At 41.8% G+C, this 27,520-nt stretch overlaps 1 protein-coding gene across 3 annotated transcripts in view; it reads left to right on the top strand.

Annotated features, from left to right (window-relative positions):
• Positions 1-27,210, top strand: part of LOC117567696 (apoptosis-stimulating of p53 protein 2) — a 43,942-nt gene extending 16,732 nt beyond the window's left edge. Inside the window, exons 1-7 of one of the 3 annotated variants that reach the window (XM_034247823.2) lie at positions 17,655-18,201; positions 20,127-20,394; positions 22,923-23,140; positions 23,305-25,493; positions 25,561-25,778; positions 25,843-26,045; positions 26,130-27,210. In XM_034247823.2, coding sequence (XP_034103714.1) covers positions 17,971-18,201; positions 20,127-20,394; positions 22,923-23,140; positions 23,305-25,493; positions 25,561-25,778; positions 25,843-26,045; positions 26,130-26,174 — 3,372 coding nt within the window. In that variant the 5' untranslated portion in view covers positions 17,655-17,970 and the 3' untranslated portion in view covers positions 26,175-27,210. Of the gene's footprint in view, positions 1-17,654; positions 18,202-20,126; positions 20,395-21,627; positions 22,860-22,922; positions 23,141-23,304; positions 25,494-25,560; positions 25,779-25,842; positions 26,046-26,129 lie in introns of those variants that run through there. The other 2 variants (XM_034247824.2, XM_034247825.2) reach the window with 2 other exon arrangements.
• The last annotated feature ends 310 nt before the right edge of the window (positions 27,211-27,520 follow it).

Consider the following 27,520-nt stretch of genomic DNA (forward strand, 5'->3'; position numbering starts at 1 on the left):
TAGCGGAGTATTTTTAATGGCAGCGAGCAACGAAAGTTGTCGTCGTCGTCTTTAATGCGCTTTAGGGATTAGCAAATTGATTTCTATATATTTTGTAGCACACTTTCGGGCGCTTAAAGCAATGCAAGTTGTCGTTTTAAGCACTCATATATGTATGATTAGATAAATATTATCAACAAAACAACTCTATGATAAATAATGTGATTTGTTGTGGTTGCTAGCTATGATAAGTTTTAGTTAATTAAGTTGCAGAGTTGTTCTCTGGCCACAAACAATTCATATATATGTTAGCGTGAACAATGCTTTGTTGTCAGGGATCATGACACAATTTTGGACAGCTTTCTAATTGCAACTCATGCAACATTCAGAGGGAGAGAGACAGTCAACCTGCATTTGCAAAGTTTCGAATGAGTCAACAAACTGAGTTTGTCATTTGTTACGCATACGCAGCGTGTTGCAGTTGCTTCTACAAATTTGACATTTACCTGGGAGAGTGTGTGAAGAAGAGTGAGAGGAAGAGGTAGAGATAGTGTAGAGCTAGAACATTTGGCTGGCTTATTTCCTTAAGTGCAACGTCAGGCTGCGTGCCGAGTTCCCCTCTTGGCTGTTTGGCTAAATAAATGCCAAAGCATGGCAAAAGACAAACATAACCACACACATACATGAGCATACACAGATGTGCTCAAATGAAAAGCTATACAGTTACAGTTATATGGGGTCACGCACACACATGCAAATTGCCGGGTTGCAGATGTGACTCAGGCACTCAGAGCGAGAGCGAAAGAGAAGAGCTTGAAATTTTAATGCATGGCAACCATTCTCAACGGCATATTTACATTTTAGCTCAATGTCAATTGTGTTTATAAATTAATTTGCAAAAAGACATATGTACACCAGACGAACACACACACACACACAGACATGCTTGTGCACCCCAATGGCATTGACTGTGAGTCCCCAAAGCAGCAGCAGCAGCAGCAGGCACAATAACAAAATACGAGCATGAAGCAAAAAAAAAATTGTGAATGCCGCTGTTGTTGCTGCTGCTACTTAACAAGCTCGACTTTTGTTTAAAGGTCGCGGGGGGCTGAGAAGGATGAGCGGCATATGAGTGTCTCTCTCTCTCTCTCTCTCTCTCTCTCTGTCTCTGTGTGTGTCTCAGCTGACCCCGGCGACGAGCTAATGTCGCATTGTGTGTACTTTGTGTGTGTGTGTTGTTGTTGTTGATGTTGTTGTATTTCGCCTGTCGTTGTGACAGGTTGTTGTCGCTGCTGTTAGACGCATGCCTTTGTCTTTGAGCCACTCCCCTCTCGCACTCCCACTCCCGCTTGCCTTGAGACGTCCTCCGGACACCCACGCAGTGACAACAGAAGCAACAGCAACGGCAACAGCAACGGCAACAGCAGCTGCCACTCAGCAGTCGTCGCTTGACTTTGCCGTAAATATTTGCGCACAAAAGTCGGCAATGATTTGCTGCAACAAACTGGCAGCAGAAGGCTGCCTCGCTATAGTCCCACTTGCATTGGAGTTTATGCCGAGCAGCCACACACACACACCCACAAACAGACACACCCACTCATACATCTATACATGTATAGAGAGCAAAGCAGAGACAGCAAGCAAAGGCAACTACTGGCTTAGCAGCTGGCTGCAAAAATGACAGACGGCCGAGCAGGCGGCTAATTTGCGCAACTGAACTCTGAGCGACAATCCCAGCCAACCCAGGACAGTGGAACCCAATTAGAATCCGAGCATCAGCCACGAATATATCTCTCTTAATAGGGTTAGCCATACCGAATGCGTTCTCTCCTCTTGTCATTCTTTTTTCTATCTCCGCTTTCGCTGCAAGTTCTGCTTCTGCTTTTTCTCCATTACCCTGACTACTAGTTCTGGTTTTTTTCTTATATGAGTTATACTGGTAGTTACATCAATTTTTTTCTTTTCAGAATTCTGCTACTAGTTTCATTTATCTTTTTTTTATGCAGCCTAAAGTTCCATTAGTATATTTGAATATTTATTATTCAATAAGCTCTCTGCTTTTACTACAATTTATTTCAGTAATCTTTTGCAATTTTTAACATACATTTCTAGTGGTATTCTAGATACAACTTTTGTTGATCTACTGAAAATAACTTCCAAGAGTTTTTATTCCTTAAGCGTAGATTTGTTAAGCAATTAAGTCAGTTCAAGGAAAAAGTATTTTACTTGTTCTTTCCATTTTAGCACCTTCTTTTGTTATGTTTTGTTATGTTATGCTATGTTAATTAGACGTATTTGTTATAACATTTTTACTACTTACAACCAGTCCAATTTCATTTAATGGAATTGACTTTTAGTAGGTGATTCTAATACAGCTGAAAGAGCTGTTTTATTTTTGCAATAACCATGTTTACGACTTCAACTAGTAATGCATTTATTTACAGTTGTTCTATTATTTTTAAAATAATTTAGTATCCAAGTTATACAATTAGTACTAATACTAACTCTTTTTATAGTAATCATAGTATCAGACTTTTTCATTAGTGAAGCAACTAGCACTATTTTTAGATATACCTCTCAAATATTCACGTTTTTATTATGGCTAATTGCATCATGATATTATCTTATATATGTATGTAGTAACTTCAGCTTTTATTCTCCTACTTCTGAAATTTAGTGTTGACTCTATTTCTATAGAGAATAGTCAAATCCCTTCTTCTACAGTTTTAATCCTTAGCATTTTCACTACATTTCATTTTAAAGTCTACCTCCATTATGCCAGTTTTTTTTACTTAATAGTACTTTTGCATTGCTCATTAAAGCCCCTACTTAGTAGCTTTCGTTGCTACTCAAATTACCTGAGCTTCAACTATTAGCGAACAAATCCAGTCTAGAGTTTCCTCGAAATGAATTCGTTCTGCCATTTTCCATGCTCATCCATCGTTAACCAGTTTATGAATTGTGTCTGTGTGTTAGTGTGTTTCAGGTAGTAGTAACATACGATGTACTCGGCATACACTCGACTGTAAAGGGAGCTCTCGCTGTGTATTAAATTGGTAGCTTAATAACTGAAGTACACGGCAGAGTTATGAGCCTGAACCACTTGTGAACCACTTTTGTAAGCCTGACAACAGTTTGAATCACTGTGCAGCGAACACCGCACGCACTTCCGCGTGTGCCGTCGCGTTGTTCGTCGTCGTCGTAGTTCTTTTTTATTCTTCTTTAGCAGTTTGACAATGCAAGTGAGCAAGTAAGCTAAGAATCACGCACACACACCCACACACACACAAATCATTGTTCCTTTTCCCCTCCGCACACTCAGTGGGGTGCCCTCCCCATTCACCCACTAACGCAGCTGGGAACAGCTGCAGTCGTTCGGCTTGCAATGCTTCGGCTCTTGAGCATACTTCGTGTGCGCCATCGACAGTCGTTCGTCAGTTGGCGCGTTCGGTTGTCAGCGAAAGCCTTTTAAAGCAGCTGCAGACGCCGTCGGGTTCGGTTCGCTTACGCAGTTTTAGTTCGAGGCTTCAGTTGTGCATTGTCTGGCGCCGACGACAGTTCGTAACGACGCGACGCGCTACGCAACTGAGTTTAAAACTACGTAACTTCACGTAACGTAACGGAAATTCAACGTGACGTAAAAATTTCGTGGCCGCATTTCGTGAGTTATTAAAATGCGATAAAAGTCAGTGAATCGGTAATAAAGCGCTTATCTTTGGTCGCAATTACGCAGGGAATGCGACGCAGCGCGTGCTTTAGTGGGATGCTAGCTGGGGCATGCGACACGGGGGCATGCCGCATGACAAAGCGAGTGCCAGCAGGCCTTTTATATATCAGTGTATATCTGCGCCTGGCGCCCAATTACCAGGCAGCAAGCAGTCAACCAGCCAAACGCCAAGCGGCAAGCAGCACATTGTCATACTGCCACCCCTTCCTCCGCCCTGATCTACTTCCTCTCCGTTCCATATGCTTATCCGGAGTGTGTGTGTAGTCAATTGTGGCCGGGTCCCGCATCTGTTACAAATGACAACGTGGTTGTTGTCGTTCTTTTTTTTTTTTTGCCTCTTTCTATTTTTGTCTTTTTTTTTGTCGCTCGACTGTTGCTGATATTTACGATCCGTCTCAGTTGAGTCTGAAGCCGAGAGTCGGAGCTTGGAGGTTTCTAGGTCTCAGGTCTCAGGACTCATGTCTCGTGTCTCGTGTCTCATGTCTCTGGTTCGGTTTTGCCCACAAATGTAGGCTGTCATTTGCGTGTCGCTCCATTTCAGTTAATAGTTGGCTACGTGTGCGGCATATTACACACATTAGTGTTGCTCCCACACACACACACACCGAACACACACACATATGTAACGTGCCGGCCTGTTTGTTTTTCTTTGCCTTCTTGACTTTGCTTCCGCTTCGTGTATCTCAAAAACATTCAAAGTATCTTACGGATGTGCCACTTGCCGTGTCTCTTTCGCACTCTCTGCCATATATGGCTCCATCTATGCGACTGTGTGTGCGCTACTTTTGGGTGTTTATGACATTTAAATCAATATTGTCACACGTCGCCCTTACCCATTTTCCATTTGCTCACCGCGCCACTGCAATTTGCACAGATTCATTGCTGACTTTTCAAGTGTCGCGCACTCATTGCAATCATAGAAATGCTGCTGCTGCTGCTTCTGCTGTTGCCTCCCGTTCCCGTTCGTAGATGCCCTGAATTTGCTTAATGAGCGCAATTTTACAGTGCAGCTTCGGCCGCAGATAGGGAGGTTGCAAGCACTTATTTAGCGCTCATACGCCCCGTGGCCTGGCAACAACTTTTGGCTTTGCTTTCTGCCGTTGCACACAGACAACGCTATGTGCCAGCTGGCTTTTGTTTATCACAGTGCGGGGAGTTGGCAAAGGTCATGTTCTGTCCTCCATCTCCATCTCCTCCCCCTCTTTGCTGCGGCTGATCCTGCTGCTTTTGCAACCGCTGCTTAGCTGCTGCGCCTGCATAAATTATGTTGCATCGTGGCTTTTTGTTTACTCGAACTGGGCCCACATTCAACTCTATAATTCCTAATGCCGCAACAAGGATAATACGCACACACACAGCTGCCTCACTCTCTCTCTCTCTCTCTCTCTCTCTCTCTCTCTCTCTCTCTCTCTCTCGCTCTCTAATGCTGTCCCCCTTTTCAATTGCAACGCTCACTTGACTGTGCCTCCCCAAAGTTGCGGCATTTTAATTTGTTAAGTGTGCGACGTTCATGTCCGGAGTGCCATTGGGCAGCCAGTGGCCAGGTAGCCTCAAGTATACCCCAAAGCTGCCGCAATTCTATTTACATTTGCATTTACATTTCAGCAATTGTTGTTGCAAAAGTGGCAAAAACTATTTACTTGTTGTTGGTTGTCCTTTTTTTTTGTTTTTGTTTTATGTCGTTCTATTTGCTGTTGGCCAGCTTTAAATGTTTGCCATTAGCAGCAACAGCAGCAGCAACAGTACATCAGTTCCACATTCAGGACACGCCAATGAATTTCTTAATTAAGCTTAATGTGCAATTTGACAAAACTGCCTCCGGAATGTGAGAATATGTCTCGACACAACTTAACTCAGCTCAACTTCAACTCGACTTGGGGCTACAAAAGTAGCTAAAAAGTGGGCGACACGTTCATTTCATTTGAATTTTCGGTTAAGCACAAGGTCAAATTTTCACCAGAAAAATAACCAAAATTAACAAAGAAAAGCTACAAACAGCTGGCAGAAATTACTTCACATGCTGTCCCTCAAGCTCAACAGAGAAAAAGAGAAAAAGCGATAGAGAGAGAGAGAGAGAAAGAGAGAGAAAGAGAGAGAGCTGGGCAGCTGGAATTTGGAGAATATTTACGCAATATACTCGTATCTTTGGCTCATAAATTTTAACCATTTGCCATTTTCCGTTTTCCATTTCACATTTCACATTCTCCACTTTTGGTTTGAGGCGCACAGCCCCCAAAAGGCTCGTAATGAAAAAAGTTTTCACAGGTAGACCAGTTAATTGCATCACTCTGAAACGAGTCAAGAGCGTCTTGACTGCGAGGCTTTCATTTCTGACAACAGATGTTCATTTGTTGCGATAACATATTGTTATCGAAGTGGTGATTAAAAAGTAACTTATATAAAACTTGATTTTCTAAGGCTTTGTCGTAAGAAGTTACTGAAAATCTGTGTGGTTTATAGTACTTAAACATAATTGGCTTTTTATTTTATTACTATGGATAGTAAATGGAATTTTTATGTGAACTCTATATAGTATATTAATACATTTGTAGTAATCTGAATTCAATTGCGTTATTACAAGCTTAATATATTACTATTGATTTCATAGCTATATTAATTTTTCCGTGTTATCGATAAATATCGATAGTATGTTACAACTAAAAGTTTAATATTATTAGTATATTAATACACTTATAAAATTTGAATTCAGCTCACACAAATGTAATATATACCTTTTTATTTTTATACTTTTGCGTTATCGATAATTATCGATCATTTATTGATATGGTATCCGATCAATATTATTTGTATGCAATTGTGTTCTCACAAATGTGATAAATTCTTATTGTCGTATTAATGCCTTAGTGTTATCGATAATTATCGATAGCTTATCGATAGTAAAAGTTTGCTTTGTTAATAGTTACTCATATTTACTATTTAGAATAATAAGCGTCTTATACAAATTAGCTCTCAATACTAAAATGTATCTGCGTTTTATCGATATGCCAGATTTATTCAAATTGATAGGCAGCTATCACGCATCTCCTTCCAGTTTTCCACGACTCTTCAGTTAATTATTCATATTGATTAACCATTCAGTTAAGTTGCCCTCGATTATATATTAATCGACTGTTTAGTTGACACCCAAGACAAAAGACACATTTCTCGTCCCCAAACACCTTTTTGCTTCTCCCCCAAAAGCTGCCGCATAGCATTAGAGTCAGCTGATTTGCTGAGATGGGAGGAGGGAAGAGGGAGAAGGGAGGACTGAGTTACTGAGGCTATAGCTGTTGCTCTGGTTGTGGCTGCTGTGACTGTTCTTTTTGGTCCATTGGATCATCGGTCCTAAACACATTTGAACTCTTAGCACTCCACTAATCTGTCCATTGTGAGGCATTCCAAGTGGGCGGCATGGACACTTCATAACTGTTTCTTTTTGGGTCTCCTTCGGTGAGTGTGGCAAGTGAATTTACGACCAGGGGACAGACACTTTTGGTCACTCATGGTCACTTGGCAATGTTCATGGTCACTTGGCAGAAAACGGGGGGAGGCGAATGGCCGACATTAGTGGGCGTTATAAGCTGGAGTTCATGAACTTCCAGAGCACACAGGTTAGCCCAGTTGGACAGTTGGCCAGCTGGACAGTTGGCCATATGGACAGATGGCCAGTTAGGCAGCCCAACCCAATGTATTATACACCAGAGAGCATCCTTCACGATTACTTAATATTAATGACTCTAGGTTTTGGCCTGGTCAGTGGCAATAGCATCTCGCATCTCGCATCTCTCCAGCTCACATCTTGAGGTTCAGTTTCATGTCGCAAATCTGTCGTCGTCGATGAAAAAGTTTCGCTAACCAGTGTTGTCTATGTAATGAATGCCTTTTGTGTGCGCCTTTTGACTTGGTTTACTTCGGGGAACAGCAGCAGCCAACAGCCAGCAGCCAACAGCCAACTGCCAACTTAAGGGAGAAGAAGCCTTGAGAAGGACGAACATGGAGGAGCAGAAGTCTGTAAAGGGGAAGGAGGGCAGCGTTTTATCTCTTTGCATTGTGTTGAATGGCCGCAGCAATGGAGGCAGCTGGAAATATTTGCTTAAGCAGATTTAACTACATTAACTTAATTAAATAGGCACTAAGCAGATGACAGACAAGGACGGGCATAATATCGAGAGAGCAAGAGAAAGAAAGAGAAAGATAGACATCACTGCTGTTGATGTTTTATGGGCGAGGTTTTGATTTTGGTGGGGCTGATGTGGCGTATGCGTGATATTGATTGATTTCAAATTACACATACAATAAATGCCGTTGCCAGTCGCTACTGTTGTTACACTATGTGATTGCTGTTACAGTTGTTGTTGCTGTTGATTGTTACTCTGCTTGTTGTTGCCATTGTTATTGTTATTGCCTCGAGCTGCACAAAAGAGTTCAATTGATGTTTGCAAGTGGGTTGCTCATTGAATGAATCCGTGCGGATTCCAATCGCACACTTTGTGCCTCAACTCGTTCTCGGCTCTCTAACATTGTCTTCTTCCTTCCCTTCCCTTCCCTCTATCTGTCTATCTATCTCGCATGCTTTTTCCACTTTCTCTATTTTGTTGCCCTGCAGCTGTTTGCTTGGTTTTGGTTTTGTTCTGTTCTTTGTTCTTTGGATTGTTGCGTAAATGTTATTTTAATCAAGCGGCAGGCTAAACATTTGAGCTGTTATTGTGGTTACCAAGTTCTTGTCTCCTCTCTCTCTTCCTCTTTAGTTTTCTTTCTCCTTCTAATGCTTGTATTAAGCATACGTGTTTGGGCTGCCAAGCAGCTTGTGTGCAATTTTTGAGAGTTATTTGGACTTTGGGGCATGTCTAATGACAATTATGTGCGCAAAGTAGTAACAGATGTTTAAAAAAGGCAGTAAATTCAATACAAGAGTCAATAGAGTATCTTTAAGTTGATCAACTGCAGCCATTGTTGTCCATTTGATGCACATAAATTTGTGAACGTCATCTGACAGTTTGCGGTCAAGTGTGTAATTAGCATTTGACTGAAGAGCAAATGCAACCACGAAAAGGGAAAGTGAGATTGATAAACAGTCAACAGTCTACAGCCGAATGATAAACAGTTAACAGTTAACAACTGACAGTCTGAATGCCATGTGGCAAGTGCCACAGTCAAGGTCGCCGCAGACAACCCTTAAAGTGGACTCTTGACGCTGGGCCACTTCAATTTCTTGTGTGTTTTTGTCTGAAGTCTCAGTTTATTTTATTATGTTTTCCATTTCACATTTTGTGAAGCATTTTTGCATAAATGGTAATAGAAAATTGCTTTGAAAATTTATAAATTTGGTTTGTGCGGTCAAGTTTTATTGTCTCAGCAATGCGGAAATATTTGCTGTCAGTCTCACTTATTGTTGTATTTGGCCAAAAGCAAAAGCAGCTGGAAAAGCAAAATGCAAATGCGGAACTCTTGGCTAACTCAATGCTAAATTCATCAGAGTGCAATTTCAACTTGCAGAATGAGATAAGAATACACAAATTTCTTGCTGTCTCGTCTCGTTTTCATTTGGCCAAAAGATACCACAGAAAACGTGAAATGCCTGCAGCAATTATTTTTGGTTGTATCGCATCATATAATAATAATAATAATAAGTTTTGCATATCTTAATTGTCACACTCGAGAAGTTATGAGTTTTAAGTAAAGTCGTAAATAAGTCTGAGTTTAATATGTTATGCGTTGTGCATTTCAATTATTTAAATAGCCTTTTTGCGTAATTTATGAACCATTAAATCACGCAGTGTCCAGCTTCCATTTAAAATCGATGTAGGCTACTTACAGACTGCAAATGCGAAAGATGAAAGATACCCCACAATGTTGTGGCAACGCAAAGTTGTTTATATTTAAGAAAATATCGGTGTGAAATTAATCAAAAGTTTGATTATTTTGTCTCATATATAAAATTCAAAACTTCAAAAAATATAAAATATTTTTAAACTGATTTCTTTACTGAAATTAATTTAAGTGTCGATATATTTATGAATCATTGGGGCAACACTGAGTTGATTATATTTGAAATATAGTTTTAATAATATTTTAAAATTATATATAATTCAACATTTACAAATTCAAAAATATACAATATTTTTAATTAGATTTTTTGTAGCTGTTAAATGCAAAGACTTAAAATAATAACTCAAGAATATTGGGACGATAAGATTACTAATAATAATCTAAGCAACAATATCAACAATATCATATATCAATATAATATCAACTTCCCAGTTGTGTTTAATGACATTTATAAATATCTTTTGCTATTAATAATTTGTATTATATGAAAAAGGGAAAACCCGAAAATACCTTTTAACAGCAATGTCATGCATCGAGAGTATTTAAATATGAGAACCTTTGAATAATTGTCATGACTGTAATATACTCGTAATTGTCTGTGTGTGTGTGTGTGTGTGTCTGAGGTTATATTCTAATTTGAGTTTCGGTTCATGTCACGCTGTGTCTGTCCAGGGACGAGCAACATTCATGCAGACATTCAGCCATTCAGTCAGTCAGTCAGGCAGTCAGTTATGTTCCGTTATGTTCCGTAATGCGCTGCAAATGGACAACTGTGTAAATGTGGGCGTTATTCAAGTTAATAATAAACGGACAGACAGACAGCAGCAAGGCCAACTTGAAGGACATGGCAAAGCAAGGCAATGTCCTTTGCGCCAAGGCTTCAACGCTTCAAGCTCTCTCCGCAAATGGACAAATGGCGTCTGCTTACCAAATTGCGCTTCATTTATTTATAATAATTACAACTGTAAAAAGTTTGAACAGTCATTTCAACTGAATACAGCACAGCTGACGGGACTCTCTTCACAGCATGTTACTAGCTAAGAGAGAGGGAATAGAGGAAGGGGAAGGGAAGCAAGGACAATCAAAGAAGTTAACAACTCAAATATGCAGGCTAATAGCGCATACTTTCCTGCTGAAATTGGAACTATTATTTGTTTAGCAATCAGTGCAAACTCCAGCCTACAACTCTTCCTTTCTCCTTCTCCCTTCGCTGCCTTTTCATCTTTTCTCCCACCGAACTTAAAGTTTGAATAATTGGCAGCAATTTGCCAACCAACTTCCGACCTTGTAACCACTTCAGCTTTTTTTTTTACGCCGCGGACATAATCTCTGAGCCGAATATATATACAGATATATATGTATATATAAAAAAGAACAACCAAGTGCATCAATTATTAACGCGTATACGCCCCGTACAACAGGAAGTGCGAGAGAAAGAGAGAAAGGAGCGTGTGATGGACAGAGTGTTGCAACAATTTCTTTGTTTATTGTTTACCTTTTTTTTTGTTGTTGCTGATGAATCCAATCCAATTGCCTGCACAGTTGCCCTGTAAATTTAATGTTTCAATTTGTTTATTATTTGTACGTCAATTATTCAACAATAACAGCCAGAGCAGAGCAAGAAAACAACAACATTTGTGTCATGATGACGCTGAGTAAAACGGCAGCAATTCAATAAAGCATTAAATTAAATTTTCAAATTATAATTAAAAATAGCAGCGCAATTAAATTGCCCAAACAACAACAAAGTGTGTTATGGGAGAGTGAGTGTGTGTGTGAGTATGATTGTGTGTGCGTGTGTTCATCATTTTGACGCACTTAATTAACACAAATCGTTTGCAGCGAAATGAGGGATATATTGTATTATTTTCGGTATCAAAATACCTTTTAGTCCTGGGGTAAAATTTATGTAGGGTAAGCTAAATAAATTTAAATTTGGGGTACTTCATGAACATTTAAATTGACGTTCTTATGCTATTATCTTTATGCTTAAATCATTTAATTACAAACACTTTCTTTTTATTGATCACATTGTGCTGTGGAAAGCTTCCTTTCTCTGCTATGGAAAATTCCCTACCTCTTCTTAATATAAAATCACTTTAAATAGTGATGCAAATATTAATTAATATACTTAATCAACAATCTCTTGTGCAACATTTAAATCGTATTAATCCATTTGATAAATACTGAATGACAAACACTTTTGCCGTCGATCAACACATTGATCTCTTTGTGCTGCTGAAATCATGCATTCCCGCCTGTGGAAAATTCCCCAGCTCTGATTTGCCATCGTTAAAGCCTTGTCACATTTCATGTAGCCCAAAGTTTGTGTTGGGCCGCAGCTGAATCTTATTTATAGTTTGACAAATGGATATCGATTACAGTTTTGTGCTCTTCTCAGCTCATTGTGAATGACAATAATATTATATTATCGACAATAAGTCAAGTGTAAAGCGAAATTAAATGCTCTCTCATCATCATTTATTTTGAGCTGTTGCTTCAACTGAGAGATGTAATTATTCCTTGGGGAGACGCAAGAGAGAGAGAGAAAGATGTAAAGAGAGAGCATTTAATCTACCGCTTTAATTGCCGTTTCGAATTCAATTGTGTGACCTTGAGGCCAGCACGCATTTTTATTCGCTCCGCATTGCTTTTGCTTCTCGCACCAAATAAACAAACGCTGACCTGGCGTCGCTCACGTGTAACCAGCAAACAGCAGCAGCAGCTTCCCCTCCCTCCCCTCTCCCTCTCCCTATACTCTCCTTCGCTGCGCTTTAATTACTCTTGCGTAAAATTGCTTCAACTGGCAACTTTGTGGAGTGTTAAGCGATTGGCACGAAATCGTCAGGCGGCTGACCCAAAAAAAAAAACAGAAAACAGAAAAATTAAGGAAAAAAGTTGAGAGAGAAAAAAATAGGCGGCTCAGAAAGAAAAACGTCAATGAAAAAAACGCCGACGCTTTGTGAAATTACAACGCGTCCTGGTCCCAAACACAAACACAAATACAAATACAGAACCGAAACTGAAACCCAGAACCCAAACCCAAACCCAAACCCACACACCCAAACAATATTGAGAGCAAACGTAGCCACAACCGCATCCGCAACCGCATTGCGTCCTTGCCTTCAATTGCCGTGCACACAGGAGAGAAAAGTGAGAAGCTTCGCGTGAGCGACGACTTAAGCCCTTTTCGACTAAGTCGAAACAGCCGTAGAAAGCGAGCAGAGTAAGCGAGCACATGAGTGTGCAAAAACTTTTGCCCTCTACAACTAAAGCCACTCAGAACTGAAACCACTTGGAACAAGCAGTTTTTCCACTGGACAGCGGGAAAGCAGCGGAAAGTGGAAAGCGGAAAAGGGGGAAAGGGACAAAGGGGGGGAAATAGCAAAACATCTTGTACGAGCAACGCATCGAAAGTTCGACTAATGTGTGCGACCCAAAAGCGAACTCAACTGTGCACAGCGTGTGTCGCCAACAAGGAGCGGCTGTGGCAGTTGCACCCTCAACTTGCAACACTCGCATTCCCTTGTCATAGTTGCACGCAAATTGCAAAAGTTGCGGCGATTCTCTCTCGAATGTCAGATCTTCGATTGCAGGCAAATTCATTAAACTGCTGAACGCACACAACACCTTCTCTTCTCAACTCTTGCAAACTTCAACTTCAACTGCAGTTTTGCTAATCGCCAAAGCTGCTGCTGCTGGTCTGGTGTCTGTTGTCTGTTGTCTGCTTTTTACTCTTTGCCGTCTGCTGTTTGGTGTTTGGTGTTTGGTGTCTACCCGACACCCTGCTCCTCTATAAAATACACTTCCGCACTGCATATCCTGTTTGTAATCGATTTCAAAATGTGCAGCAAGGACGTGACGGACAGCAACAGCAATAGCAACAACTGTAAAGGCAACGACAACCAGCCAATGAACCATTCATTCAACCAACCAGCCAGCCAGCCAGCTATCCAGCCAATGCCATCGGCTGCAGGACGAAAGCATCAGCAACTTTGAAAACTTTACCAGCGACACTTCAGCACGTATCGAAATCAAGTTGAGGTCGACACAACGATGCTCTTTTCAATTGTTGTATTCAATTGATAAATTAGCTGGCTTTTAAAATTGTCATTTCAAGTTGTGACGTGATTGTCTGGGGAAATATAAAGATAGCTTGATTTTAAAATGTTGTTTCATAAAGAGCTCTAATAAAGAACTCATCGAAATGAAGCACATAACTAGCAAAAAATTTAAAATATATCTTATCAAAAAACTTAATCCCAAAATAGCGTATAACAAAATTCAAGAAACTAGGACAGAGTTTCCCATTATATAATTTTTATTATCTACAAATCGATAAACTTTTCAATTGAATTATATTTGTCAATTGGCCATAAACATATGATATTCAACATGTAATTATTTAAAACGAATAACTTTAATTCAAATGACTTAAAAACTTATTGTTTTTCAGACAATACAAATTATATGATAAGAGTCTCAAAGCACTCTTGGGTATTACAAGATTAACAAGATTAATTTAATAGCTTAGTTTAATGAATCTGCTTTATTGGCTGGAATTGGCTGAAACATATTTGACAAATGTTGTTTTCAAATATGAGTTTTGCTTATATGATTTTTTAATCTATTTGTCAACAAATTAAACTGCTTGAGAGTGCTATAATTGAATTGAAAATGAGTAAAGAAATCAAATAAAGAAGTTTTAAAAACTGGAACTGAATTATATTTGTAATGTAATTCTGCAAATATTTCCGCAATATTGTTCTAAAATATATTTATTGTAATCATATGATTACTTATTGATTTTCTAACAAATTTAACTACTTGGAAGTCCTAGGAGTTTATTGTAAATAAAGAAGAAAGTAAATAGAAATCTTGCACCATGCAATTTTAAAACTGTGACTAAATTATATTTCTAATATTGTTGTTTAATGTCTTCCATTGCTAATGTGAACATTTTTCAATATCTTCACAAATTATATCCTAGAAAGCACAACCAATAAATTGTTAATAAATAAACATTTAATAAAGATCTCTACCTTCGCTTAGCAGTAATTTTAAAAGAGATTCTGAATTATATCTTCAATATACTACTCTGAAAATTTATTCTACAATCCTGCCCCAGAAAGTATGCTACTTAACTACAAAAAAAAGTATAAAATAGCTGATAAAGCAATTGCTGGGGCAAAAAAATATTGCAATCTAGCTAAGGAATCGCTTTGGCCACACTCTGTGAATCGTTAACGATTAAGAAAAACATAGTTAACACTGCACTGGCGGAAAAAAAGAACATAAATATCAGGAAAGTGCAAAAATACCTTTGGCTAAAGTGAGTGTATTGCAAATAGAAAGCCAGCAGAGAGCGAGAAAAGCGATAGAAAAGCGACACAGACGGAAAAAAGCGCAGGAAAAGTACAAAAAATTAGCAATAAACGTGCGCGCACGCGATGCTTGCCCCGCAGCTGTGGAAGCAACTCTGCGCTTCTGCCCCTTCCACCAGTTTGTTGCAACAGCGTGTGCGGCAGCAACTGGCGCTCCCTTGACAGCCGCAGGCCGCTGCTAAAAGGGCTAAAATCAATAAAATGCTTGTTGCTCAACGGCAACGGCAACGACAACAAAAACAGGCGGCAGCAACAAGAACAAGAAAAACACACACAATGGCAATGACGACAGCAGCAGCGACGCCAACGCCAACGTCAAAACGTTGTGGACCTCTTTCAATGTACAATTATATTGGCTGCGGCATTGCCACACTAACCCACACTCTCTACTTACCCCAACTCCTTGCACCCATTTCCTAACCCTAACCTTCAACCAAGTCTCCCTTGCAACATAAATAGTTGCGTTGTTGTTGTTTTTTTTTCTTTTCTGTTGCTGTTGCTTTAGTATTTTTTATGTGGCGCTCTGCCAGCGAAAATGTTTGAAATTCCTTGGCTAAAGTTTTCTTGGGTCCCCCGCTTTCCCCCCTAGTTCTCTAGTTACTGCGAGCTTGAGGTCCTCTTGTCAGCGGCATAAATGGCTGCAAGAATGTGGAAGGCACATAGCTCGTTGCATGATCGAAATGCCAGCGAGTTATTATGACAAACTTTGTTAATTGGAAAATATGCGCAACCGAAAATTGTCGATTCAACTTTTTCTAGAAAGTGTGCTTTAAAGGGAATAGGGAAGGGAAGGGAAAGAGGCAAGCGGAGGCGTGATTCGATTTGTCTTCGATGAAGCACAAAGTAAACTTGCCACACAGCTGGACACCGCAATAAGTTGCAGAGTCGAGAAAGAGTTGCAAAGCAAAGCTGTATGAATGAAGTGTGAGTGTGGCAGGATGGAACAGGATGGTGCAGGGTGTTGCCGGGTGGTGCAGTGGTGCAGTCATGTGATATCTGCCTGCTGTGGTTTGTTAGCTGACAACCGCAATTTGCCTTGATTCCATTCAAAAGTCAAATAAATCAAAAGGCACGAATCAAATCTCGGGCGCTGTGTTTTGTGTGTTGTGCTTGTCCTTCTGCTTGCCACACATCCAGCTTTGTAGCTGCCCCTTCCCTACCCCCTCTCCTTCCCCAGCTCTTTCTTCAGTTTACGAGTGTAAGCAAGTGTGTACACAGAGTACGAAGTATGTATGTATGACCTTATATTACCCATAAAAGCGCCATAAATTGAGCTCTCCGCTCTGCTTCTAAATGCAATTTCTGATACTACAGACTGTCCCTTGCCTCTTGCCTCTTGCTTCCTTGCCTCTTGTTGTGTGCTGCCTGCTGTTGATGTCTGCTGTCTGATGTCTGATGTCTCTGCTCCTGCTCCTGCTCTTGCTGCCTGGCCATTGATCAGCTGCCGCATTTTAGCTTCGCCTCTACTTCGCTTTTACTTCGCTCTGCCCCTCAGTCATTTCCTTTGTAGTTACGGGCTTTGAGTGTCCCATCAATATTCTCTGCCTGGCTGTCGGAATAGCATACGAGACTACTATATAGTCTATACTATATACATATATAGAGGAGTGTGTCCAAAGCCAATTGTGCAGCGTCGCTTCGCCGGCAACTGGCAGCTGTTGACATGTCGCGCAGCAGTCACACACAACATTGTAGTTGACTAAACACCCACCAATCCATCCAGTTCCAGTCTCCCGTCCATTCTCATTCTCATTCTCAGTCCCTGCATCCGGCTCTCATTCCACTTGTAACTTTGCGTCGCATTCATTTTCCATTTGCCAACATGACGACATTTTCTCGCTCCCATTGTTGTTGTTATTGTTGTTCTTGCTGTTTGCTCAGTGTTTAGTTGCCGTCTCGGATGTATGTGGGTGTGGCTTGACTCGACTTTTTGCCTCTATTGTGGGTGGGGGCGGGGCGGTCAGTTTGGCGTGGTTTTTCCCTCGCAAGTTTTTCCTGACATTTACCACAACTACTCGCTGCAAGTGCGAGTGATTATGCACACGCAACTCGGCCGTTAAACGTTAAGCGACGTAGTTGTGCCAGTTAAATAATAAACTAAGTAAACTAGTTACGAGCGGGAGAGCGAGAAAGAGAGAGAGGGATAGCAGTAGCCCAAGTGTTTGCTACAATTAATGTAGCATACTTTCGGGCGGACTTCTAATTTTAACTAAACTTGGGTGTCTGCGAGTCGTGCATGCTCTGCACTCTACTGGAGCAGTCTTAATTGTTATGGTTGTTGTTGTTCGAGTTGTTGTTGTTGTTGTCGTGCTGAGCGACGCTTGGTGGCGCCGCCCGTGGTGCCACAGTGTTGTTGTCACGGCTGTTGACGCTGCCCGTTGCCAATGACAACCAACACTCGCATGACAAATACCACTACACACACACACACACACACAGTAACACACCCACACACACACACTTGCACTCACACTCGCTGTCGCCTGGTGTACAAAGTATGCTTTCAATCAGGCACTGAATTGAAAATCCATTAACGAGTACACAGCCAAGGCAGCTGGTCGCAAGCTGCGGGTGCCGCCAGTCTATGAGAATGTGGGTGAGAGACAGAGAGGGGAGTGAAGGGAGGGAGGGAGAACCGACTGTAGTCTGCATTCAAGTCATGGCTACGTTCGTTATATTTTCTCCAACAATAAAAACAAATTTGCAGCTGCAGCAGCTGCAACAGCAACAACAACAACGGCAGCAACACTCGCTAGTCGCATGCAAAAATATCGAAAAGTCGCAGGACGAAGGACATGTGCTACACACACACACACACACACACATACGTACACTTCAATATTACAAGTGTGAGTGCATTTTTAAGTAAATCATAAAGAAGAAGAAGTACGTGAACGTGAATGTGAACGAAAAGTGCCATCGGAAAATTCTTAACGCAACGTTAACGAAATCAAAGTCAATAGCCAACGCAACGCAGAAGAGAAGAAATATATAGTATATACTATTCAATATATATATATCTTTATATCGATATCGATAACAACGAGAGCAATGCTAACCTGCGTGTGTCGGCCCGTGTCGGGCAATCTGCCCAAAATGCCGCCCGCTTCAATGATGCCCGCCTCAAGGGCCTCCCTTGGCGGTGGCAACAACAACAACAACAGCAACAGTGGCAGCAACGCCGGTGGCATCCTGAGTGGCAACAGCTACGGGGGCAGCGGTGGCAGCCGCAGCGACTGTGTCAGTCCCACACAAGTGGTGACATCCGAACCGAAGCTTAATGTAAGTAAAACTGCAGACCATCAATGGCACTGAGCGAAAACTATTGATTGATCGATACTTTGCGGCTAAACTTGTACTAAATAATAATGATGTGCATTATATAGTCGAGATGATTCAGCGAAGCGTTCTTAGATGACATAACTTGGATGCTCTTGAAAACGCTTTTATGCAAATGTTGTCGAGGCAAGCAAATACCATAAAGGGAAATATCAAGCATGCTAAGATATTTTATAACATTTCTGGTGCAGTGCCAAGTAAATTCTAATACGTTATAACCTTACTTATAATTATTGATTTTAGAAAGACAAAAAAACCCTTTCAGATTCTGAAATATTAACTTATGAATAATGACAGCTGAGAATACTTAAGGAAAAGTTGATTTATGATGTATGAAAAGATTCATTGTAATAAAGCTTTAATAATTGATAGAAAATATGTAGATACTTTTTGGAATATATATTTAGAAAACTATCTGTTAATCGGTACCTTTCAAACAAACATAACTTAGATGCTCTTGAAAACGCTTTTATCAACATATTGATAAGTCAAAGGCAATATTATAAAGATATATATGAAATATACTAGAAATATGCTTGCCAAGTTTTCTAGCAACTTTCAATAAATTATAAGCATTCTAGTAACTAGCCACAATTATTGATTTTCAGCAGTCAAGCAAACCCTTTTCATGTTCGAATATTAACTTATGAATTGTGGCAGCTGAGACTAAAGCAAAGTTGATTTATGATGAATGAACATTATCACTGCATTAGAGTTTTGACAATTAATAAATAAATCATATGATATATATTTACACAATTTGAAATATATGTACATAACATATATTTGAATAACTATTGATTGATCGATACTTAGCGGCTAAAGTTATTTAGATGCTATGTGAAGCACTTCATACCGAATATTGTCGAGCTAAACAAGGAAATATGAAATATGCTAGCAAAGATGATTTATGATGTATGTATCAGGAGTTGCAAAGTTATAGAGTTTAGGCAATTAATAACTAAGTCATAGAAGACAGAGATTCACACATATTGGAATGTTTTTATTAAGGTTAACTTCCACTTTCAAGTAGAAAGCCTCACATAAATCCTTATAAAAGACACATTATTAGACTACTTGCAATGTGAATAAACTATTTGTTGCTCCGACCATTCGCCTGGCAAGTCATGCATATATTTTGTTGTTGACTTGACAAACAGCCGCAATAGATTTTTATGGGACAGTTGGGCAATTGGTTGAATTTATGCTCAGTGTACGATTATCTGCACCTGGGAAGAGAAAGCTAGAGGGAGGGAATGGTGCAAGTTTAATCTATTTATGCTTACGTCTCTCCTTTGTTATTCTTCTTATTTTTTTTTTATTTTGATTTTTTCGGCTTTTTTTTTTGCTGGTGTGGCTTTTCCGCTAGACCCAAAATAAAAAGGTAGCAAATTAGCTTTCATTTTTCACACACATAAACATAACCTGATTTATGGTCTGAAGGGAAGTTGGGATGTGTGTGAGAGGAGCGAGAGGAAAATAGGCTGAAACGGGCCGTGACCATGACCATGGACAGAGACAGAGAGAGTGAGAGAAGAAGATGTTGACAAGTTGAGTTGAAAAGTAACGATTGCAGATAACGTTTATAAATTGTGGAAATTTCATTTTCACTTTGACGCCCAGCAACGACAACCGACAAGGATAGCGACAAGGATATTGACAACGACAACGGCAATGACACCTTTGGAGCCAGCTTATCCGCAGCTGAATCTCTAACGATCTAAACACACGGACGCACACACACATGGCGTATACTTAACGGCATGCCATATATATGGCATATATATATATATATATATATATATATATATATATTTGTATAATCCACTAATCCCACACTCAAACCACTTTTGCACACTCTTCTGCAGGTGCCCAGCAGGCTGACGTCAGCCGAACTGAGGGCGATGGCACTGCGACAGCAGCAGCAAATCGACAGCCAGCACCAGCTGCTGGCCACAAAGGAGCAACGGTTGCGCTTCCTTAAATCGCAGGAGGTGCGCAGTGCGGTGGCCAGCGCCGAGGGCGAGCGTCTGCGTCGGCTGCGGGAGCGTGTCGAAGCGCAGGAGTCCAAGCTGCGACGTCTACGCGCGCTGCGGGGTCAAGTGGATCTGCAGAAGACCTACAATGTAACACTGAGTGAGTATAACAGAAAGGAAGGGGGGGTGGAGTAGAGATGGGGGTAGAAGGGCAACTAACAAGTGCAGCAACTACAAAGTGAAGATGAGTCCAATTGAGTTAAGCATCGCGTAGAGCAGCGACGCGACGCTTAGTTGACGCAACGCAACGCAAACGTGTTGTCGCGGGCCAAGGGATCGGGATTAACATGTGTTAAAATCGTGTTGAGTGCCACTACCTCAGCAGCTACAACAAGCTGCGTGTGTGCGTGCGATGGTGTGTGTGTGTGTGTGACTCTTTAATTTATGTATGTGTGGCACTTTGTTGTCCTTTATGATTGCCTGTGGGCGGGCTCTCGAGATGTTATCGCCGTTGCTCTTGCTCATACCCGGCAACTATTGTGCAAGGTGGAGCATAATAAGTTTTTGAGATACTTAAATGTATATGGCAGACAGATAGAAGTTCTCCCCAACCCCATAACAAATATTCAGAGCTGCTTTCTCGATGCTAAAGTGACAGTTTAGTAGATTTAAAGTCTCGGCGAAAGTTGGCGTTTAATGCAGAGGTTCACCCTTGAGAAACCTCATTATTTTTCCATTACTTTGAATCCTTTTGATTATATTGAAAAGATTGATTGTATTTATGAGATACAAAACTGTGTTTCTAACACACTTATTTTAAACTTAATAAAAATAAATACCATCTATTGACGAACTATTGTCATAACAATACTATGTTCGCTGATTGTTCGCTTTCATAAACACCCACACATATAAAATTAGAAATACCCAATGTGAGGGCAATGAACTTTTGTATTTCGTTTATATCAAAAATATGAAAAGATACAAAAAAAATTGTAGTTGAAATTCCTTAAAGTTATATGTGTTGATGCCAGATGATTGCAGGTGTGACCACTCAGACCAGCTGACAGTGTGGTCGCGATCGAGTATTATCGATAGCGACAAAAAGCTAGTATACTGTGCGTGTGACCTTGTCATACGCGCAGCCACACTGATCTAGGTTTCGTCGCGTGATGGTCACCCTGCCCACTTTAGTCCTTTTTTCCATTCTACTACTTTCGTTGTGCGCTATAAGTGTTTTTTTCAAGTGAGAAAGTAAAAACGTGCTTTGTAAAGTTATACAAAGTCAAATATAAAAGTGCAAGTGCTTTTTTTTTTTTTTTTTTGAAGACACCCTCCTACACAATATGTAAGACAATTGTTAGGAAATAATTCAAAATGGTGGGAATATGCAAGAAAGTTTCAATGCATTCCAACATTTCATACACTAATACACTTTGTAAAACTAATTCTTGAATTATGCATGCAGCTAAGTTTACCAAAGAGATCATTTACAGCTGTGAACTTTGGAATAGCAGGGCTTACGATCTACACTTTGAAAATCGAAAAACATTATTATTAACACATCTTTGAGACAAAAGTTATAATAGTAGCTAAATTTATTTCAATTTTGCAAAGCATTTAAAGCGAATATATTTTTATGTTATGCCCTGCTTCCTAGGCTCAATGATTTTGTCCCTTTTGTATTGTCATGAATAATGAACTTCATTAAACTCACTTTTCGGGAAATTGTAATAATTTTCGGCATTTTTCGTAACAGAAAATCAAAAGCTGCTATTTCAGTGTGCAGCAAAAAGTTGTGCATTTGTGTAAAAATACCAAAACAACAGAAAAACAGAACAAATTTAACGGAGTTCTTGATTGTCTCTTATCTTTATGTTCTATTTTACAAAAAAAAAGGGAATAAGCAAACAACCCGTTATGTAGCTTTGCTTCTGTCGCAAAATTTCAAAATTCACACCTTTACAAATGGAGAAGCTATCTTATGAAATTATGCACTTGACTTTATAAGAAATCCACAATAATTCTTATCTTTAGTTACTTTGCTCAAATTCAAATTTGTTAGCGGGTATTTCGAAGTCTATCATAGGAGTCGACTTCCTTCTTACTTACATATGTTGATATTGTTGTTGTTAACATTGAGCACGTTGGCATTGTCGATTTATGCCGCAACACACTCACACCCACATACATACCGAAGCACACACAAACAAGCAAGAGACAAGAGGCATGTCTCACACACACACACACAGACGCACACACTTGTCCACTGGCAAAGGCGTTATGTTAATGAGGTTTCAGTTGCGCCATGTTGGCCATAATTAGTTCAGACAGCCAGCCGCAGGATGTGCAGACCCCTTGCTAAAGGATATCAGCGACATGTGTGTGACCAGACAGGCAAAAGGTGTAGAAGGGGGCGTGTCAGGGCGGGGAAGCAACGTGTTGATGAGCGAATTTTGAGAAATATGCCAACGATTAATGTTATGCTGCCGGCGCACAAACTTGTCCAACTACGAAGGTGGCATAACATTTTGATTACATCGCAGTAGTGGAATGAGGGGGGAAGAGGGAGGGTTATGATAGAGATTACGATGTGTCCCGCCCAGTTTCAATTAGTTGTGCGCCGTGAGTTATGAGAGCTGTGTTTTTGGAAGGCTGGCCACTAATCCGTTTAACTTTTGTGCTTAGGCAATGACTTGGACTCGATTCGTGCGCTGTTTAGCGAAAAGGAGAAAGAGCTCAGTCTGGCGGTGGCCAAGGTGGAGGCGCTAACGCGGCAGCTGGAGGAGCTGCGACGCGACCGCCGTTGTCCGGTCAATTTGCTGGCCACAAATGGCAACGGTGCAACACAAGCGTTGCCGCCTCAAGCGTCGCGGGAACTCGAGAAACTGCGACGTGAATTGATGGTAAGTTGAGCAAAAAGAAGAGAGATGAAATGATAAAGAGCAGAAAGAGAGAGAGATAAAACCATATAGAAAGAGAGAACACGTAGCTAATTAAGCATTTCCGTTTCCGCTTCCGTTTTGCGCTTTGCTCTTTCCTCTTTGCGTTTTGCGCTTTGTCTGCGCAGTATCGCAATCAGTTGTCCTTGCAGCAGGATGCGAGGTTGCACATGCAACGCGAGGCGCTGCAGCAGCGGCAAGCGGAACTGCGCTCGGTGGATCAACGCATCTACGAGCTGCAGACGCGTTTGCAACGCAAGAAGCAGGCAAATACGCATCATCAGCAACAGCAGCAGCAACAACAACAACAACAACAGCAGCAGCAGCAACAGCAGCAGGCGCAGCAACAACAGCAATTGCAGCAACAGCAACAGCTGCATGTGCAATCCGCGCAATTGCTGGCGGCAACAGCAGCAGCAGCTCAGCAGCAACAACAACAACAGCAGCAACAACAGCAGCAGCAGCAACAGCAACGACAGACTGTCTCGAAGCATGGGGGCGTGGCAGCACTTAAGCAACAACTGCTGCAGAAGCAAGTGAATCAATTGGCCGCAGCAGCAGCCGCTGCAGCCGCAGGACGTGCCGCAGAGCGAGCGATTCAACGCGGCAGCGTCAATGTGGCAGCCGTTGAGCCTTTCATACACACGCCCCAAAAGTCGACGATAACAACGACAGCCAGCTATCTGAGTGCGGGTGGCAACTTGCTGAAGCATGCAGCAGCCACGGCGAATACGAATCAGCAGAATCAACTGATACAGGATCTGAGCCGGGCGCCTGGCTTCTTTCCAGCTAGCAGCAGCAGCAGCAGCAATGTGACAACGACAACAACCACAACGAACAGCAACAGCAGCGAGAGTGATGAATCCAAGCTGGCAAAGAAGTTGCTTACGGCAACGAGTGGCAACAACAACAGCAAGGCAAAGACGGAGGCAGAGCTGCGCAAGCAAGCTCAGAGCGAGGCCATGGACAGCACAACGCACATCTACGCTGAGGTGGGACCCAAGAAGCGGGATCGAGAAGCAGCAGCAGCGGCGGCCGCAGCGGCGGCAGCAGCAGCCGCAGAGGCAAACGCAGCGGCAGCAGTAGCAGCAACAACAACAGCAACTCCCTCGACAAATGTTGTTACTTCGCCGGTCAGCAAGATACCCAAGAGCATCTCAACGAGCAGCTCCGCCTCCGCTTTGATCAACAAACTGAATCAGCAAGCGGCCAACAAGGATGCGCAAGATCAAGCCAAGAAGAACGAGATTGCGGTCACAAGCGAAACGCTCTCGGAGCGCAACACGCAACAGCAACTCACGGTGCACAGCATGCCACTTGGCGCCGTCAGCAAATCGGTGGCCATGGCGCCATCTGGCTCCGCCACCAAACCGTTGCAAGTGCAGGTTGGCAATCTCGCAGTGCCGCCACGCAAACCCATCAGCAGCGTGGCACCCACTTCAATGAGCAACAGCAGCAACAACAACAACACCAGCAGCAACAGTAGCGGCAGCGCCATACCCAAGATGATCACTTACAGTCCCAAGGTGAATCGTGTGGCGCCCAACGTCGTGTTGCCAGCTGAAGCGCGTCCCGCGCTGCCCCCGAAGCCCAGCAAAATGTCGCCCACAGAGCAGCCCAGCGATGCAGCAATAGGCACAACAGCCACCACAGCAGGAGCACCGTCAGCAACTGCAACCACAGCAGCGACCACAAGTGGCAAGTCGCTGGGGCAGCCACAAGTGCAAACCTTCGGACTGCAGTCGCTGAACATCAATGACAATTTGCCCATCAAGGCCAAGCCTCTTACCATACGCAAGCAGCCGCTGTTCGAGCAACCGCCGCGACTCAAGGCCACGCCCATTGGCACAGCAGGCGTGGCAAAGCCGGCGAGTCAACAGCTGTTGTTGCAACGCAAGCCAGCAGAAGCACAGCTGAAGGAGCCGCTCCGACAGCTGGCGCAAGAAGCAAGCCGTGTGGCAGCAAGCGGCACAAATGTGGTGGAGTCGCCACAGCACTCGCCCAACAGCAACTCGCAGAGCAGCTCCAGCGTCGATGAAACGGATCGCATGAACTTGGCAGCAACTCAAACGGAGAACAATAATAACAATAATAATAATGGTGGCAGCAACATTAAAGATCGCGCTGTCAGCAAACCGAAGTTGGCGCGTCGTGTGAGCTTTGATCCTTTGGCCTTGCTGCTGGATGCAAGTCTGGAAGGTGAACTGGAGCTGGTGAAGAAGACGGCCATGCAGGTGGCCAATCCAAGTGCGGCCAACGACGAAGGCATCACGGCGCTGCACAATGCCATCTGTGCGGGCCACTTTGACATAGTCAAGTGAGTTTGAAAACTACAAATCAATTAAGCAACTTTCACTCCAACTTTTGCTTTCATTCTTTCACAGATTTCTGGTGCAGTTTGGCTGCGATGTGAATGCACAGGATTCGGATGGATGGACGCCGTTGCATTGCGCCGCCAGTTGCAACAATTTGTCCATGGTCAAGTTTCTGGTGGAGAGCGGCGCCTGTTTGTTTGCCTCCACGCTCTCCGATCACGAGACGCCAGCGGAAAAGTGCGAAGAAGACGAAGAAGGCTTCGATGGCTGCTCCGAGTATCTGTACAGTAAGTATAAGCCGCGTAGACCAGCTAAGCAGATATATTAAACTTTGTTTTACTCACTCATTAGGCATTCAAGAGAAGCTGGGGATTCTGCACAATGGCGATGTCTATGCCGTCTTTTCGTATGAGGCACAGAACAGCGATGAGCTGAGTTTTCATGTCAACGAGCCGTTGATCGTGTTGCGCAAAGGCGACGATGCCGAAAATGAATGGTGGTGGGCACGTAATGCCACCGGCGAAGAGGGCTACGTGCCACGCAATCTGCTTGGGGTAAGTGCAACCAACAGCAATAACAGTGTTCTGTCTAACGAGCGCAGCTAATCAAATTCCCTTTTCTCGTTTCGCCCCCTGCAGCTATATCCACGAGTGCCGCCGCAGTCGCCACATTTCAGCGATTAGCAGTTAATACGCTTCACCATACTCAAGAGAAAGGCTGGCCGACTCATCCAGAAGCGCTACATATCCAAGTACATCTGATGGGCTGATGGGCAGGAGCACAGATGGATGCCGATGCCAAGCACGTGCACGTGCAAGGCAGCTTGCTGCAGCATTCCCTGGCCAACGGAGCGTATTAGTTATGAGCTGGAATTATTTATCATAGCTCATGTTTTTCTTTCCTGTTTACTTTTTGTTCGAAAAAGCCACATGAAGGAAACCAGGCGCACCCTCACACACATATAACTACACACCCTCTACACACATCCACCCACACACACACACATTGCCATATGTCTTAGCGATGCTCGTGTGTGCGTGTTGCCTTGCAACTATCTGTGTATGTGTTGGCCATCAAATGTGCAACATTTGCTGGCTCCCGAGTCAGCTATTTATCACAACGCTGAAGCCAGAGAACATATCCAAGCCCAGCCACGGAGCTACAATTAGCCACAGCTTCTCGGCACACACTGACGTCCTGCACACGTACAATAAATTGGATTTCACTTAAGCCCCCCTAGATTAAGGCCTAGACTAATAACTTAAGCAATATATGTACCTACCTACCCAATCATATTTCCAAAACTCATTCCTTCCTTCTGTCGCCGCCCCCTTAACAACAGCTCGCCACAAATTGCTTTAACTTTGTGCATAAACCGTATAAAATGAAAACTGCACAACTGCAGACTTGAAAATGAAATTAAAATATGAAATAACATTGGCAGCATTTGATAGTGGAGAAACGAGCTTGTTAATTGCCAGCATATCAAGTTAATTGCAAACAAGAATTGCAAACTTGCAACACAAACATATTTTACACAGACAAATCGAATGTGATTTTTGTATGTAGACAAACGACAAAATCGAATTAAATATCCTTATACTAAAAATATATATATTATATATTAATAATTGAAAATAATAATAATATTAATACTATTGCATGATGTACAGTACTTACGAATAAAAACTGCTTCTTTATCAACTTAAAACCCTTAATAAATACTATATACAAATTAAATTGACTTTTTCTTATCCATTGTTGGTAGCCAATTAATTAACAAATTGAATTAAATCAACTGAGTGGAAATACTCTGAAAGCAAATTACAGATATTGCATTTATTATTTAATGAATTGGTAAGCAACTTGGTGGTCAAAGTGCACGAGTAAAGCGAAATAAAAGGAAGTGAATATTCAAATATATTTCATAATCGACAGAAATGTTCTTTGCAGCGTGCCAAATTTAATTGGCAATCAAACAGTTTTCAGTAGCGAGGAAATAAATTATATTAAATGCTGAATATCTAAG

The sequence above is a fragment of the Drosophila albomicans genome, chromosome 3 (genome assembly GCF_009650485.2).
Source record: "Drosophila albomicans strain 15112-1751.03 chromosome 3, ASM965048v2, whole genome shotgun sequence".
Lineage (NCBI taxonomy): Eukaryota > Metazoa > Arthropoda > Insecta > Diptera > Drosophilidae > Drosophila > Drosophila albomicans.